The sequence below is a fragment of the Ctenocephalides felis genome, unplaced genomic scaffold, assembly GCF_003426905.1.
Source record: "Ctenocephalides felis isolate EL2017-DRISC unplaced genomic scaffold, ASM342690v1 CF-g0.4_SCAFFOLD_03571, whole genome shotgun sequence".
Classification (NCBI taxonomy): domain Eukaryota; kingdom Metazoa; phylum Arthropoda; class Insecta; order Siphonaptera; family Pulicidae; genus Ctenocephalides; species Ctenocephalides felis.
In genome coordinates this window covers 14,072,239-14,091,162 of record NW_020539725.1, presented here as the reverse complement: position 1 = coordinate 14,091,162, position 18,924 = coordinate 14,072,239, and the positions used below count along the sequence as shown (strand labels likewise).

The following is an 18,924-nucleotide window of genomic DNA, read 5'->3' as shown; positions in this document are numbered from 1 at the left end:
GGTTTTTGTTTGGTTCAAATTCAAATCGGTTGATCCGTGCGTCCGAAAACGTGAACGAAAAAATGCGGATACACAAAACACAAACACACACACATCCATTTTTACTGAGGTATTCCAAAATGTTCAGAAACCTCTGAAACGTGAAGATATGCAAAAAACTTCATTTTCGATTTTCGGCCCATTACTTTAACTACCCTGCTGGTAGTAATTAAGTAATATATTTAATTAATTTTTGAATGGTTTTTATTCGGTTTTATTGGCCATTATTATTTGCTTTTACGAGGTATGTATGTTAAATTATCGATATAATTGAATTGTTAAATATTGAATCTTAAATATTAACAAGTCATAGTCAATAACACTACTATTTTAATCCAGACAAAAATAATGATAAAAAACTACGATCTCACATATTGATATGAAATGGCAAGAAAATACGAATTAATATGTTTGACACAAAATTCACGAAGATCAGCCGAGAATAATCAATTGCCGAGAACAATGACAAAAAGCACAAAAATTCCAAAGATATGTCTTTTATATTGCCGCATTTTGTATTCCAAGACTTTTGTTAATATTCAAATATTAACACAACTCATACGAAGTTTACATATCACATATATGCTCAATTGACTTATGTTAACGTCAACAAAAGTTTGTCATAATCTTTTTTCAATGTTTACTTATTTAACTATTAAGCGTCATATGCAAATAGATAATAATCTCTTAAGACTAAATAAATACAAATATATTTAAAATACGGAAAATTTGCCAGCAAAAATTCGAAAATTTGAGAAATAATATGAGCTGTAGGTAATATAAGAACTTTATTCAACATAATTAAAAAACAATGTAGAACAAAATTGCGATAGATGCATTAGATATGTTGGTAAAATTTGCCAAATACGGTTCATTATAAAAGCTTTTATTATAAAGCTAAACTTTTATGTATGTGCAAATAATCAATTTAATCAATAAATATTTGATTTGTACATGATCTATCTGTTTAACAGTGTACTTGTTTGCCTGCGAAAGTGTCTACCTGTGTACTTGTCTACCTATTTACCAGTTTACCTGCCTACCAGTCTACTTGCCTACTTGTCTGCTTTTCAACCTTGTTATCTGTCTACTTGTCTACATATTTTTATGCCTACCTGTCTACCTATCTGTCTGTCTATCTTCCTATTTATCTACTTGTCTGTCATTTTTGCATCAATATTTCTACATTTCTATGAATCAACAATATTGGTTTATCATATCATACAACTTTCAACTTTTTTCGCTGCAACTCGACAATTTCAACAACCGAAACATTCTTTTCTGAACACTAATTAAACTAAATATTGTTAACGTTTTAGTAATAATTTTTGATATACCAATACTTAAAATTAATCGATATCAAATGCTTGCTGCAATATATTTATTTGTAGCCGTTTCATGTAAACTAAACAAGATAGCGTCGATATTTACCATTTGAGAGTATAAATTAATGTCTAAATGCAATTTGCTAAAATAAATCAAAGTTCATAGAAAGAGAGCGCAACGTCGCAAATTATTCAATAAGCTTCAAAAGACACTGAATTGCTCTATTAGAGTAGAGTGTGGGGCACAAAGGTCCAATTCGCTTGCAGTAATTATACTGTCTAAACCAAATGAATTACATAACATATATATGAATATCTCATGTATATCAATATCTCATGTATATCAATATCTCATGTATATCAATATTATACATATCAAATAATACTCTAACTATATCAAACTAAGCCAGGTAAAATTTCCAATTAATTTATAATAGAAATATGTTTTTCACTATCTTTCTAAAATTTGTCATCTGTCTCTTTTCACCCCATAGACGAGGTAAAAAGAGACAGCCAGACGGCAAATAGATCATATGTCTAATTTTTAATTTCAAAGGGATTTCGAAAAAATAGCTACATTATTTAACCAATGCGTAATATAAATTTCATGATAACTTTTTTTACAAAACTCACACAGTATATGACCTTGATCTAGTATTTTGTGAATCATATTTATTAGCAGAGTTGGAATAACTAGTAATTTAATTTATCTCTTCATTTACTATTTTCTTATTGTTTGTTAACACTTACTTGGTTCTTTTTACGCCACCTTACATGAGGGTGGCTTACGTAGTGGTAACATAAACAAAACTATATAAATCCAATTTGAAATATATATATTTAAGAAGTATATACAAGTATCATAAACTCCAAACCAAAAAAAACTGCCAAAGAAAAAAAAAACTTTTGTTAGAAATATCGATACATGACCGTTCATCTCCCGATAGAGAAGAATGTAGAAATTAAGGTTTTGGCTACTACTTTGCCTTCTAGTATAAAATAGTAACGTTAAAATATGCTATAGTATATTTAAGATAATGATAGTGAACCTTTTAACACGCGGACCTTTAAGTCCCGCTCTAATCTATGTCAGAGTTGTTTGTAAACAATTAAAAAACTAGGCATCGTGCCTTAAGGTAAATTGCTGCATCTTCCAGAGCCGTATTTTTTTTTCAAAATTTTTAAAAATCTCATTATGAATTTTTTTTGAAAAATTAGATTTTTTTTATTAGATTTTGAAAACTTTGAACATTTTTCAAAGCATTCGTGCTGCGTGGCCGTTTTAGAAAAGAAATATTGAATCGCGTAAGCGCCGCGTTGCAGTGTAACAGATAAACATTGGTACAAAACGTATAGAGATGTAAACAAAATTTATACTTAATAATTTTTTTATAAAATATCTGATAGTTTGATTTGCTTAAGTCTAATGAACATTTTTGACCCCCGAATTGCTTTTTTTTTCACTTTTTTTGCTCGATCTTTGAAACCGCTAGACATGCCTTTCCAAAAATTTAATTATTTCTTCATTTTGTCAAAACAAGTAAAATGTTTTTTGAATTATTTAAATCGGACGCTCCGTTATCTCAAAAACTGAAATATCATTTTTGCCCCATATCTCCGAAACGGCTAGATCTGCCTTTGCCAAAATTAATCAGCACGTCTCCTTATCAGTAGAAATCGAATGTTTATTTGTATCCGCACAGACACACATCCATTTTTTCTAAAGTATTCCAAAAACCTCTTAAACGTAAAGATATATAACTGTTTTCATTTTCGTTTTTTTTAGCAATTACTACAACTTACTCCACGGGAAATTCGGAGATAATTTGAATATCTAAAAATATCTGGAAATCACGTGAACAGTTAATATCATGTGATATTGCATCTACTTGCCTTCCAAAAACGGTATAATTATTGATATAAAACATTTTGCAAAGTTGGTAAAAAGTGTAGAAATATTGTAAAAATCTCTATAAATAAATCTGACAAACTGATGTATAATTTGTCTTCGGCTCTATTTTTCTCAATAAAAATATAATTTTGCACAATATCTTTCAATATCCTTTTCTCGGATTTCTTTCAGTCTGTTTGTTCAATGGTATAATCTCGTACGAAATGCGGCATCTGGTTAATGTTTTTACAATGTGTCTCTACTTTTAGCATCGCCCATGTTTTCGTCTGACAAGCGTCCGACAGCAAACAATGCAAATGATCTAGACTCAATAAAATTACAGACCGTCGGACGCTGAATTATTGTTTGAATCTAAGACAATGTTTGCTTATTGCTCACAACACTGTAAAGATGCCAGGTATATTCTGGCGTAATAAATAAACATGGAAATGTGTACTGACGAATTGATATTCTATTAATGTAAGTTTATAAGGATAATGCAGTAGTATTCATAAAAATATACAAAATACAGAATAATATTTATTTTCAATTTTTGACTGCATTAAAATAGCTATATGGCTATTAAAAACAATAATGTTGGGAATAGAAAATAAACTGCTATTAGTATATATAAATAGTTGTAAAAAAAATAAAAACAAAAATTTTCAATCGTAGATTATATCCTACAAAAAGTCTTTAAACTTTAAACTCACTTTAAAAAGAATAAACTGTAGAAACAATAAAACTTTTCAAATATTATTTACATAGAACAATCATCGTGATTACTAATTGATTCTTATAAGTGGTTTCGAATTTTCGTTTTTGAAAAGACGTAGACAACATTTCTTATATGTTTATTACTTTGAAACACTATTTGCCGATGTACTTTTAAGCTTTTCAAATATTTTTTGTTATGTGTTATGATTTTTTTTTTATTTTCGATCTTAAATTAAAGTAATAATTGTTTATTATTAAATCAAATCATTTAGTTAATTAATAATCAAAATATACAATGAGTTAAGTCAGTGGTTTTCAACCTTATCGGACTAAATCCTCCGGAATAAAAATAAAATGTCTCGCTCTTTTTAATCTTTGTAATAATCCAATTTCACAATTTTTCAACTGATACAATTAACATTGGGCAACCAAATTCTGCACAATATTATTAAAAAAACACATAAAAATATTGGTCATTCATTTGTTTATATAAACACGAGTTTTTTGGTTTTTTTGGAAACCGCGCTCTACAGGTTGATAAATATGTGTTAAACGATTCAACTAATTTTAATAAAGGGAGTTTAAAGTAAAAAACAACATTTTACATTAAATTGCACACTTTTTTATTAAATAATGGGGTTTTTAAGATCTAATATTAACAATTTCAGAATTTTTACTTATTATAATTTATACTCTAAATGTTGCGTGAATATCTTTAAAAACTACGACAATTTTATAAAAACAGTTAGAACAATTGTTAGCAAAAATTAATTTGTATATGGCGTCTCCACCGCTTAAACAAAAAATATTTATAAATACCATATAATGCATCAAAGAAGATTAAATTAAAATAAATTAATATATAACTAAAAACTTATTTCTGAATTGTACGTTTGTCTCAAATTTCCGATTTATTTACAATGCCTTACTTTAGCCTTACACCCAATATGTTTGTTTTTGTAAAACTTGCCACATGTTTCGAGTATTATTTCGCCAACCGTATTCCAAGAAATGTATGGTTTTTGTCATTTATGAGCTCTTCATATATATATTGTATTTAAAATACAATAAGTGAAAGATATATTACTGCCATTTACCAAAAAAAACTAAAGTTTTGGAAACAAATTGTAAACGAAACCTACTCGTGCTAAGTTTGAAAGATGATTGAATTGTTTTTATTGCTAATTAAAAAATGCTTATTGCACAGAATTCGTGATATATTTTGTATCTTATAAAATTTAAGTATGAGATAATTTGTCAAGTTTTAACTTCTTTTTAGATAGCCTAAAGAATCAAGCAGCTATGAACAAGATAATAAATTTTGCAACAACTTGATGACATTCAGACAAATTCAAAAGCCTCATCGAGGATCATCCAAACTCACTTGCCAGAAACCTTTGCCAGAACACTACCAGAGCAAGATTGAAAAACAAATTCACGTTACAAATATATGTCAATTTTCAAAACCACTGGTAATGGAAAGAGGATTTTGTATTTTTAAAGTGATTGTTTCTTAGTTTATATATAACTATATAATAAATTTACTGCATGAGACATTTATAAAATATAAGAGCAGCATAATCAAATTTGAATATATTTTAAGATAGTCTAAACTCTAAATTATGGAAGCTCTTATAAAGAAGATATTTTGCAAGATTTTTATAGTCAACGTTATGTACTCGGCACAAAGAAATTCTAAAAAAAATCAGTTACATTAATTTGTTCATTAACAATATTTATTCACTTGATACCATAGATAAAAAAGTATAAACAGATAACAAACACGGCCATTAGTACAATTTTAGTTGTATACGCACTCCATAGAGGCGCCACTAACTGTAGCATGTATATTTACCTCTACGTTTTTCACAAAGTACTAATTTTAAAAAATCACAAATAGATAGTATGTAATATATGTGTTGTTCGTAGACTGGTTGAAGATATAATGGAGAAAGACATTTTTAAAAAATATTTTTACCAAGATTCTACACATGTGTGGAACGAATTGCGAATCCTTTGCGCGACCATTTTATTGTTTTGTGAGAAATTTGGAAATCCTATCTAAATAAAAGAGATTTGTGTCGTCAGCGTGTCAAGTTCATTCCGTTTATTTATTGTCTTATTGTTATAAATAGTTAAAAAAGATTCTTCTGTAATTCTTCGTTTAAATAAATTTTGTTCGATTTGTAGCACAGTGGGATTAGAAAAGTCTATATTGTGTTTTAAAGTATTAATGTGGTCTGCAAGCATAGTTTTAAATTGTCTGCGATTTTTTTAATTATTTTGAATTTATATTGTTGTAAACGTTGAATTAAGTTCTGGCTTGTTTCTCCTATGTAAATTAAATTACAATCCAGGCAATTTATTTGATAAACGAGATTTCTAAGTCATTTGATATATAAAGGGGTTTTGGTTTTGGTAAAAATAGTACTAGTCGTTGTACAAAAATTGTTTACAAGTCGAAGTTCAGATTTATAAAAAAGTTTTTTTTACAGGGAACATACAATTCTTTAATGCTTGGCAAACATGCATTAAAGAATTGTATGGCCGAAACATATGGATGTAAAATATTTTTTTAAAAGAAATCATGTTTTTTATTGATGTTATATCCGATTACTAGACTATATATATATATATATAAATATATATATTATAATTAGAAAATCATTTTTAAAAGATAGCATGCAGTGTAAACTCACTGTTGAGTGCGGAAAACAATAAAACAAGGTATGCACATTTGTTCTGTATTTATCTCCCATGCTTAAGGGTTAAATAAGGTGGACTACTACGATAACATGTGGCATAAAAAATATATTTGAAGTCATATTTATATTATGTTATAATTTTCAATATAGATAAATATTCTTTAAGACTAACCTCTCGTCTTGTTGAACGCCTTCATCGTGGTTTTAATGCCCATAACTGTTATTCTAAATGTCAATAATAAACCACAGTCCACATCTGCAGCACCACAAACAACTATTTTTATTACACAAGCTTAAATACAATAAATCAAGTACAATTTTAAGTCGCAATTATTGTCAAAAACTCTCACAACACATAACAGACAGCACTGTGTAAATCTTGTGCACAGTCAATTTTCACAAAAACTTTGTTCCAGAATTCGATAAATAAAAAGCACTGTTTATAAACATTTTATAGTAAAATTGGAAACATTTATTTTTTGGGTTTGAAAAAGTTGAGTCTGTGTAGCAAACAACATAATTTCAAACTGACTCTTTGACATACACAGACCGTACATGAATCTCAATTGAATTAATCCACGCGAGCTGGCTTAGCCGCTTAACCCGGCCGTCGAAATTGATTTGACCTTTGAGCTCGTTGTCACAATTTTAGAATTCATTGATAATCTCGTAAACGACATCATCATCGTCGGAGAAGAAAATTAAAAACATACAGATTGAAAAACAACTACGAGAAAATGACAAATGTGATGTCTAGTTAACAAAATAATTTTATTCAACAGTAACTAAATTTTATTCTGCTCACTGAAATAAATTTTATAAGTCACTATTACCGTTAAAATTTGATTATAATAGTTAATAAACAACTGAGTCCAATTTTGACAGATATTGAATAAGCGTACCAGCATTTAAGAAAAAAAATGCATAAGAACAGCTTGACCAAATGCAAAACCCAAATTTAATAACACCAATTTATTGTACCTATAATTATTGTACCTAAAGTAACAATATCCACAATATATTTCAACATATAATTCTTCAGTTTTTTATTTTCAATGACTTTTATAATTCAATCAAAACACTGCTTTCAGTCCACTGACATGTTTGTTTCTAAAACCGCTAAAAATTAACAGGCAACTTCATGTCATTCAAAAACCAACTTGCAATTGCGCGGGATTTTATAAAAAAGAAAATGACATGTCAAGTAGTTGAAATAATTTTAATCAATAGTAACTAAATTTTATTCTGCTCACTTGGGCCTGCCACACAACAAATGTCTATTTATAATTTTCACATAGTTGAGATAAAATTTGCTCTTAAGTATTAATTTCTCATACCAGGCACCTCTGTCTGACTGAGATATGAAAATAATGTATATATGTAAATAAATAATAAAAAAATAAAATAATTTGATTATAATAATTAACAAACAATTATGTCAAATTTTGACACAACATTAGAGAAACTTTAAAGATGACAACATTAAAAAAAAAAGTTGTAAAAGCGGCTCGACTAAATACAAAACCAATTTTAATATAAATTTATAATTATAAAGTATAACAATATTCACTTTATATTTTAACATATATTTCTTCAGTTTTTTTTTTAATTTAATGACGTTTTGCAAATGACACAAATCGACCAAAACACTGCTAACTTCAGTCCGCTGACAAGTTTGTTTATAAAACCGCTAAAATTTAATCACCCAACTTCATGTCATTCAAAAACCAACTTCATTAGATTCACTTAATTTTAAAGTCAAATGTCATCACTTTTCATCATAACGTCATAACCTTTAAAAACCGATTAAACAATTTTTTTATCATTTTTAACGTATTTTTTTAACAATTTCAACGTAAAATTAAGACGTTCTATCAGGTGAAGCGTTCACACGGTACTGCGTAGGCCCGTGTGTGGTGGACGTACGCTGTTTAACAGTCCAAGAGGTGTACAGTCTGACTTAAAAGTAGCCATGGCGCGGGTACAACTTAACTTTTGACTTTAGCATAGAACTGATGAGATATAGGTATATCTATAATACGTGTTTATAATAAAAATTAAACAGAACGCGGTAGAGCAGCCTTCAAATCAGTCAGCCAGTCTTCAAAAATTAATTTAGAACTTCAGCAAATTTGAATCGATTTAAAATAGTCATAGATGCACGATAAAAGACCAAGTGGAAGCCTACCTAGAGAAGATATATTAATTAAAGATGAGTTTTGATGATTGAATGTGATATACTCAGACAACTGTAATTAGCATATTTTTAACACTTTTTGTAATTCTAATAATTACCATAAGAAAATACCAAAAGAGTCGACGTTAAAATTGAATAGGATATTATAATTTCAAATCTCAATTATAAATCTTCACATAGAGTAGAGTGGGGCTTAAAAGACCGCCTTTAAACAGGTCCACAACTAAGATATCAAAAATAGTAAAATAAAATATTTTTTTACCAACAATATTTGAAAGTAGAGGGAAAAAGATGTACAACCAACCATTACCTTGATTCTTAACGACGGTGCTGGACGTTGCTAGCGGAAAATGAATAGCAAAGTATTTTCTTACGTTGTTAATTTTTTTGGTTGTGAGCACTGTTGTTTAGTTTACGAGACCTTAATATAACTTTCAAGTACATATGTATTTAATTAATTTATACGATGTATCGCTAATTTTAAGTTAGATTCAATCGCTTTTTTTATATAATCTATATGAAAGTAAAAAGGACCAACTGAACCTTCACCCCGGCAAAAGTGTACACATTAAAAAATAGAAAATAAAATATATTGAGCTAAAATAAGCAATTTTACAAGAGATAAATTAAAGTAATAGTTATTCCAACTCTGCTGATGAATATTTGTGACAAAATACCAGATCAAGGTTATATATAATGTTATCTCTATACAAAATGTACCCAAAAAATTACATTTTGCATTGGTTGTTTTCACAATATAATTGCTCAAAGTAAAATTGGACCTTTGTGCCCCGACTTACTCTATATAACACAGAGTCACACACGTATCATCTAAAACAGGGTTTCTTAAACTATGGGTCGCGACCCCAAATAAGGTCGCGGGGAAAAATTCTGAGGTCGCGAGTGATTTTATATTTTTTCATATCATCACGTCTTGATTTTTGTATGTTCAACAAATTCTTAAACTATATAGTTTCATATGTATATGTATATGTACATTGTTACCAAATACATAAATTATTTAAAAATATTAATTTATTTGTTTATATCTGTGGGGTCGGCTAGAAACTCGCAGTCATAAATGGGGCCGCCAAGAAACTCGCAGTCGTAAATTGGGTCCCTAAGGACAAAAGTTTAAGAAGCCCTGACCTAAAACATTTACAATATGCAGGCGTCTATTAATAACGTGATCAATTTTTTAAAGATTTTTGGACCCTTTCTCCTCCCTTTCTGATACATAAATAAATTTTGAAATTTTTGGTATTTTTTGATAATTTTTGGATTTTTTTAATTTTCAACTAGACTCTTCTCCACCACGTGATATTTCGTGACTTTTTGTCTTTCCTTAAAATTTCAATTTTTGAAATAAATTAGGTATTCAAGATAAACAATATAAATTGTTAAATATATAAAAATATATAAATAATTATTACTGTAAACAGAAATTAATTTAATTATTATAATAAATTTTATTAATTAAATTATTTAATTAAACCTATACTAGCTTGATTATTCACAATTAAAATTAGACTCCGCAAATAACAATTAAAATTCACTAAAAATATTATAAAATGTAAACATTGAATATTTATGTATTTACATAAACGCCTATTCATATTATTTATATGATTTTTTTTAAATAATATTGAAAATTTCATAACTTAAGTTACTAAAATAAAGTTTGTATACTAACATATAACATAATACATATTATGCATATTTGGTAACTTAATTGCATATATTTTGTAATGTATAGATGCACATTCGAATATGTATAAAAATTATTAAAAATTTGTTACAGGAAGAGCACGCAAAAATTGATATGCCAGAGAATAAAGAATATGGAAATATGAAAGCAAATAGCGAATATAAATAATTAAAATCTAAGAAGTATTATTAAGTTATAATTAAGAAGAAAAAAAAGTAAATAGAAAATATAGAACTTGCATCGAATACTACTACTAGTCTTCAGGTCAGTAATTACTCATACTGTAAGTAATTACTATGTAGAAATAGCTATCTATCTTATATTTATTTACTTTAATCCAATATTCAAGATTGATATTAAAATCTTACAATTATCTAATCATCATGCAAAACTTGCATGTGTGAAAATTTTATTAATTTGAACTAAAAAAAAAAATGTACCCAGAAATTTTATGTTTTGCATTCGTTGTTTTTACAATATAATTGCTGAAAGTCAAATTGGACCTTTGTGCCCCGCCATACTGGGATAATTTGGTATTATTTCTAACAAGAGTTGATATTTTTTATCCAAATAATTTCTTGTTTTTAAATCCTGCACATCAAGGTTTAGGCACCCTGTTTTAAAGTACTATCCAGGGCGATGTTTGTTGCGATGCTGTCTTGCGGCTCGAATTAGCTATGGATCGGCTTGTGTTTTTTCACATAGGCCGATTATACGGATTTTCAAAAAATGAACCCAACACTCATCTTTTTTTTTATTGTGAGCGGACAGTGTCGTCTGATACTTACCAATCGCAATAAGCTTTGGTAATTTGTACAATAGACAAAACACTTTATAGAAATTATAGGCAAGGCAAGAAATCCCGAAGGCGCCACAAAATGTCTAAAATAATATGCTGAGGGATACTGGCGTCAAAAGGACAGACATTTTTGAATAATGCATATGATCTTTGTTTTACTAGAAATGTAATGTGAGCTGCCCTTTTTAAACTTGCAGTTTAAACTGCAATATTTATGTAGATGGTTCTCAGAATTACTATTGTCATTAGTATTTATTATGATAAATTTGAAATTGTATTGTGAAATATTGTTGTTTTGAATTTTCGAGAAGAAAGTGATTGTTTTATTTATTACAAAAAATGAAACTTACTTTTGACCAGATCATTATAAAAAAAATCTACGTAATTTTTTAAAAATGAAATAACCATTATAGATTAGTAATAAAGTGAAATGTATATTGTGTGCAAAAAATATATACTGCAAAATTACAATTGCACAAGATATTAAGAACGCGTTATGCACGAGCATTATATATTCGATCACTTTTACCCAAAATCACATCGATTTTCCGTCTCATTTTTCGATTTAAAATATGCATCAATTACCTTAATCTTATCTTATCTTATCACCAATATCTTTCCTAGGTGCTTCTTTGACGTCAACGTCTCCATATCGAATAGAATTGACAAAAACTCCGTCGAAAATTATTATTATCCAGACAAAAACTACTTTTAAAATTAGAGCTCAAGAGAACCTCTACTTGCTTAGTGATTAAAGCTTCATTCTTCTAACTATAAGGTTTCAGAATCAATACTTCATTCGGACGGTCTGATGTCAAGAAGTAGTGACATTGGTTTACACTTGAAAATAATTTCTATTTTCAGCAATATGTTTCCAAGTGAAAATAGATGTGGCATTGCTACATCAGATTAAAAATCATCAGTAATAGAGAAATTCTAATAATATAAGTGAGTATATCCAAATAGAAAATCCAACTATTGTATTGCCTACTAAAAAGCTACGTGTTTGAAAAATTTCATCAAAACAGATTATAGAACTTTTAAGATCTTTATACTTTTCTAATATAAAAAAAGAAAAAAGATGGATCTTCAGGTTATGCGGTTTAGACAGTAGTCAGGTTAACAAAATACAATTAAATATTATATAGAAAAAAATCCGGCAAAAAGAATATAGAGGAATAATAAAATGGGATTGAAACTTTCATAGCTTATTTAAAATGCTAAAAAATCAGAATCTTCCTGCGTTTATAAATAATTCTGACACACAAGGAGAACCTCAGGTTTACTCTTGTTTTGATGAAACTTCGCATGGTGATAAAATTGATAGTCTAACCAAACAGTTTAAAATATTATAGGCCTTTGAGGAATGGTTTAATTATAAAAATTAATTAAAGATTTCAGAATGCTGATGATTATTGAACTGCAACCAGCAGAACTTTTCTACGTTCGTAAGGAAAACCTCAGGTTTACTCTTCTGTGATTTTGAAAAAGTTTGCATGGTGATAAAATTTGAGGAATTAATTACAAAATTACAAAAATTTATTAAAAATTTTAAAATTCTGTTGATGAATAAACTAAAAAAAAACAGAACTTTTTTGCGTTAGTAAATGATTCGGGCTTAAAAGCAGAACCTCAGGTTTATTATTCTGGGATTTTGATAAAACTTTGCATGGTAGTTGATAGTCAAATTGAACAGTAAAATATTATAGGCCTATAAAATGTGGTTTAATTATGAAAATTAATTAAAGTTAGTAAATAGGCCCCGCGCAATACCTCAGGGGGTGCCCATTAATCACGTGATCAATTTTGTATGGTTTTTTGACCCCCCATCCCTCTTGGTGATACATAGTGATATTTAAATTTATCTCCCTCACCCACCAAACATCACGTGTATTTTTATTTACGAGAAAAAATTGTAAAATTTTTGAATTTTTTTTTTTGAAAATATTTGGATTTTTTTTAATAATTCAGGTAAAACATAAATTCACGTAATATTTTACTATCTCTTCCCCACGTGATATTTCGTGATTCGTTGTCAACCCCCTCCTTTTCCTTAAAACCTCAAGTTGTGAGGGGGCGTCCCTCACGTTGTGAGGTATTTTTCATTTTCTATCCGTATCTGGATGGTGTTCAAGGGTCTTGAAAATTTCGAGGGCGATTGAATTCGGCCCTGCATTTGTTGAAAACCTTTATATGTATTTCGTACCACGGCGATGTGTGCCGGTATTGTTTTTTCTGTGTCTTATTCGAGCGAGCAGATGATATGTTCTGCATGACTGCACTGTGATTTTTGACCTCGTTATGTAATTTACGTCTGATTTTAATTTAACATGGTAGCTTCAATTCAAATCATTTGTCGTGCCGAAGCAGATGTAACGAGAATGTTGGCGAATTATGCATATTAACGTATAAATATAGCGATTAATATATAAAACTTTTATTGACCTTAAATTGAATAATATTTTCAGTCGCACGACAAATTATTTTTAACGAATGGAAGTCTACGGTTTTACGACGCATTTAGCGATCTTGAATTGCTTGCTTTATTTTAGTTACTTAAGATATATGACTCGCATAATAAAAATAATGAGTGTTTATGTACGCATCATACATAACTATCAGAATAATTATATTAGGAATATAACGAGCTCTTTATTCCCCATAATACCAAGAAATTATTTTGGAAAAATTCTCTATAAATCAAGAACAATAATTAATATCAAACTGTTTTGAAAAATACATAAATGCAATTATTGAATTACATGTGTTTGCTTGAAAACACTCTCTATAATTTTCTTTCGAAGTTTTCAATAAACATTTTCATATTTTCCTAACCATAATAAGTTCGGAAAACAGTGATGCAAACGAAATATGTATAGAACAAATGCAACGTAATCAACTAAGTCACTTAATAAAAATAGAATGTTATGTACGTTTTCAAATATACAAACACTTTCAAATTTTCTACGACATAACAGTCGAGTAATAAAATGATATTCAGAGCTTTTATAGAACAATTTCATACTTTAGTATTTTCATTTCCTTTGTTTTCAAACAGTTTTTTTTCAATCATCGTCTCGAGAAATTTAATATGATCTCCTACAAATTTAATATTTGCTACCATGAATAATAATGTTTTAAATAGTTTTAATAAGTTTACATAATTAACAGCAATCCAATATAGTTCAGATCAAATAATAATTGTTAGTATCACTTAAACATTAGTAATTAATTGCTAATATGCCGAATCGAATCTAAATTTTTAAATTTTATTTCTTGATTTGCTCTATCTAACTTTTAATCATCATTGAAAAAAAATAAATATGGATTATACAAGAATGTAAATATAAATTGATTTCATATATTTTAGTAGTAATCGTAATCGTAATCATTGTCATATGTCATTTTATTCTCTTCGTTAAAATATTGTTATCATATTTCTGTTAATTATTCTAGATTTATTTCTGTTAATTATTTTAGATTGCCGAATAAATTCAAATTCTAACTTTTTTATAATAATTATTAAAACTATTTCAGAAGTGTAGTGCGAGGCACAAAGGGCCCAATTTGACTTTAAGCAAAAATATTGTGAATAATAAACCAATTATATCACAACAAATAACACGGACAAACAAACAACTATCTGACTATTTTTGGTAAAACTCCCAATTAATTAATTACTGTATAAATATCTTTATTTTTTTGTTTTTCACTTGGTCTTTTTTACCACATAGACAGGGTAAAGAGAGAGATCCAGGGGACTAACACATCCAGTGTCCTATTTTCACTTACGAAATAATTGCTGCATCTTACGAAATAATTGCTGCATTATTCAACCAATGCAACATATAAATTTCATGGGTACATTTTTACAAAGGTAACACTGTATATAACCTTGATCTGGTATTTTGGCTGAAATAATCAGCAGAATTGGAAAAACTTTATCTTATATCTTGTAAAATTACTTTAATACACTTTAATATCTTTGTTATTTACTGTTTTTTATTGTTTATACCCTTGCCGGGGTAAAAACTCAAACTAGCTGTAAGTGGAATTCTGTCTTAAGGCAATTAAGGCATCGTGCCTTAAGGCAAATTGCTGGAACTTCCCGTGCCAAAAATTATTATTTTTTTAAAAACGATTAACATTTTTGAAAAAATTTTACTTCGAAAAAATAAGATTTTTTAGAAATTTTAAATTGGACAAAAAATTACTTTTTTTTGAATTTTTTTTTTTTTTTTAATTTTTAAACAATTTTTTTTATAAAAATTTTTTTTTGGAAAAAATGTTATCTTCATTTTGACATATTTTGGAAGATCTGAACTTTTTTTCAAAGCAATCGTACTGCTTTGACTGCATAGAGACAAAATATAAAGCGCGTAAGCGCCGCGTCGCTGTCTAACGGAAAAACATTGGTACGGAACCCATAGGAATGTAAACAAAACTTATACTTATTGTTAAAATCTCAATACAATATCTGATAATTTGATATGCATATGTCTAATGCTTAATGATTATTGTTGACCGCCAAATGTTATTTTTTTTAGTTTTTTTTTACTAGATCTCTGAAACCGCTAGACCTATCTTCATGAAAATTTGATCAAATCTTCATCCTGTTAATACAAGTAAAATGTTTTTTGAACTATACAAATCGGACCCTCCGTTCTCTTGAAAACTGAGTTACCGTTTTTGGCTCTTTTTGCCCCATATCTTCGGAACGGCTAGACCTGCCTTTGACAAAAACTAATCAGCACGTCTCCTTATCAATACGAATCGAATGTCTTTTGAATTATTCAAATTGCTTCATACGTGTTCCCGAAATCGTCGACGAAAATTTGTATCCGAACACACACACATGCACGCACACACACACACACACACATACATCAATTTTCTCCAAGGTATGCCAACATATTCAGAAACCTCTGAAACGTGAAGATATATAAAAAATTTCATTTTCGATTTTTTTGCGATTACTTACCCTATGGAAAGTTAATTATAAATAAATCAATTTATCATCTCCAGAACATTAACAATCGTCATTTCATTTCGAATCAAATTCCAAAAAAAAAAATAGTTGCCAAATTTACACAAAATTGAAAAAGTGCTCCCATAGTCACAGTCTAAACGCATTTGCAAATAATTCTGTGCGACATTTTCACTTATACTGTGCTCAGCTTGGCGGCATTTTCACATTTTTCAATAATTTTCACAAAATTGGAAAAGTGCTCCAATACACAAGCAGTCTAAACGCACATGGGTAAACATTTGTACCAGAGTGGCGCTTAGACTGTGCTTAGCTTGGGTGATTTTTTGAATTTTTAATCCAAAATTACAAAAAAATTTTTTGAAAAAAAAATTAGAAACAAAAAATTTTTTTTTCCAAAATCAATTATTTTGTTGAAAAAAGCAGAAAGTTCTTTGAATCATTTAAATCGGACGCTTAGTTCTCTCAAAAACAGACATTTTTTTTAAATTTAGCTCTGTATCTCCGAAACCTCTGGGCCTACCTTTGCCAAAAACTAATCAGCACATCTCTCTATCAATAGGAATCGAATGTTTTTTAAACCATTCAAATCGGTTGATCCGTTCTCTCAAAAACTCGCTTTCTATTTTTTGCACTCTTTGCTCCATATCTCCGTAACGGCTGGACCTGCCTTTGCCAAAAACTAATCAGCACATCTCCCTATCAATAGGAATCGAATGTTTTTTAAACCATTCAAATCGGTTGATCCGTGCGCCTGAAAACGTGGACGAAAAAACGCGGACATACAAAACACACACACACACACACACATCCATTTTTTCTGAAGTATGCCAAAATGTTCAGAAACCTTCAAAACGTCGAGAAATGTAAAAATTTTTGATTTCGATTTTTGGACGATTACAATAACTTACCCTACGGGAAGTTAATAATCGTTTAACTCCACCCAAATGCAAGTTTTTATGAAAGTTATGTAACTGTTGAATCTAACTTGAAGATAACATTACATCTTATAAACCAAATAAATAACTTACACTTAAAAAATATATTAAGATCTTATAAACTAAGTGCTCATGACTAAGAAAACAATAAAAGAAAGAAACTACTTCTGATATGGATTTTCAAACATTGCAGTATATCTCCTTATAGCGAAATTATAAGAATCAAAGTGAGGTTGGTTATACTTTTTTCTTTCTACTTTCAAATATTGGTAAATTTCTAACTTTACTTGTTTTTGAGATATCAGGGGTGGATCTGTTTAACCGCAAACCTTTAGGCTCCGTACTACCCTATAAAAAACAAATTTAATAAATTCAAAATTCATCAAAAGAATATTTCTCAAAATAATACCTACATGCTCGGTAGAGTACGAGGCCGAAGATCTAGTCTAGAATATTCAATGAAAATATATGAATGAACAATCAATAGATTATAAATAACGGTAATTGAAATAAAAACTACATATAGATAAGATTTCTCTCGGTAGCGTGTTTTGTACCTCCGCTGTAGCACCACCTAATTAATCGCATGGGACTCGATTTTTTATTATTCATTCAAACTTTTTTATGGATCAATAAGATTTCTAATAGTCTGTAATCATAGAGCTTCTTATGATGTCGAAGGCACATATAATAAATATCGGATACACCGAGCCCGGGGCACTTACGAGGATAAAAAAACGTGTCTTCTAGCTCGTACTATGTACACCGATTGAATTTTGTGTGTGAATTTTCCTATGTGTGTTTTTCAAGATTAGTGTTAGTGTAGACCAGGTATATACAAGTGAATAGTTTTGTTTTACCGTAGTAACCCGGCTCATATCCGGCATCATCCGGTGCTAAGATTTTTAAACTTTACGGTTCATTTATTTTCAGTCAAACTTTTATGATTTTTATACAATTTTGCATATTTGATATAAATCATATCTAGATTTTATTTGTAAAACAAATAAATTTAGAATAGGAATAATAAAATTTCAATAAATTAGCCATATCATTTTTTTTCTTTTACTTTTTTAATTTGTTTATTTTTAATACTAATGAATTATATTATTATTCTTGTTATTATTATTATATGTATTCAGAATTATTATTATTATTATGCTACAACCAGAAGAACTATATAAGAGAGCTCCCGTTAATTATGAGGGGTTGACAAAAAATTACGTGGAGAAGGTATGAATTTAGTAGGCTATCACATACACATATTTTCTACCTGAATTAAAAAAATATCCATTATTTTAAAAATATTACGATTTTTTCTATGTACTAATAGTGATGTTTGGTGGGGGATTGGAGGTAATTTTAAATATTAAAATGTACCTTATTGAGGGAGAGGGGAGGGGGTAGGGTTTCTTAAATTCTTGGACAGCTCCTAAATTATAGAGCTAAATTACACAAAAAAGAATAATCAAAGGAGATATAAAATAAAACAAAAATAATTAAATAAATAAATAAAAAAAAAAATAAAAATGAAAAATGAAAAATATATAAAGAAAATAAATAAATGAAATGAAATAATAAATGATCGTAATTGCTCAAATGGACAATTGACTATGAC

At 28.7% G+C, this 18,924-nt stretch overlaps 1 protein-coding gene across 1 annotated transcript in view; it reads right to left on the bottom strand.

Annotated features, from left to right (window-relative positions):
- LOC113384810 (ETS-like protein pointed) overlaps nucleotides 1-6,970 on the bottom strand; it is a 124,924-nt gene extending 117,954 nt beyond the window's left edge. The window contains exon 1 of the mRNA XM_026622572.1: nucleotides 6,850-6,970. Within this exon, the coding sequence (XP_026478357.1) occupies nucleotides 6,850-6,892 (43 nt within the window). The 5' untranslated portion in view covers nucleotides 6,893-6,970. The remainder of the gene's footprint in view (nucleotides 1-6,849) is intronic.
- Between the last annotated feature and the right edge of the window lie 11,954 nt (nucleotides 6,971-18,924).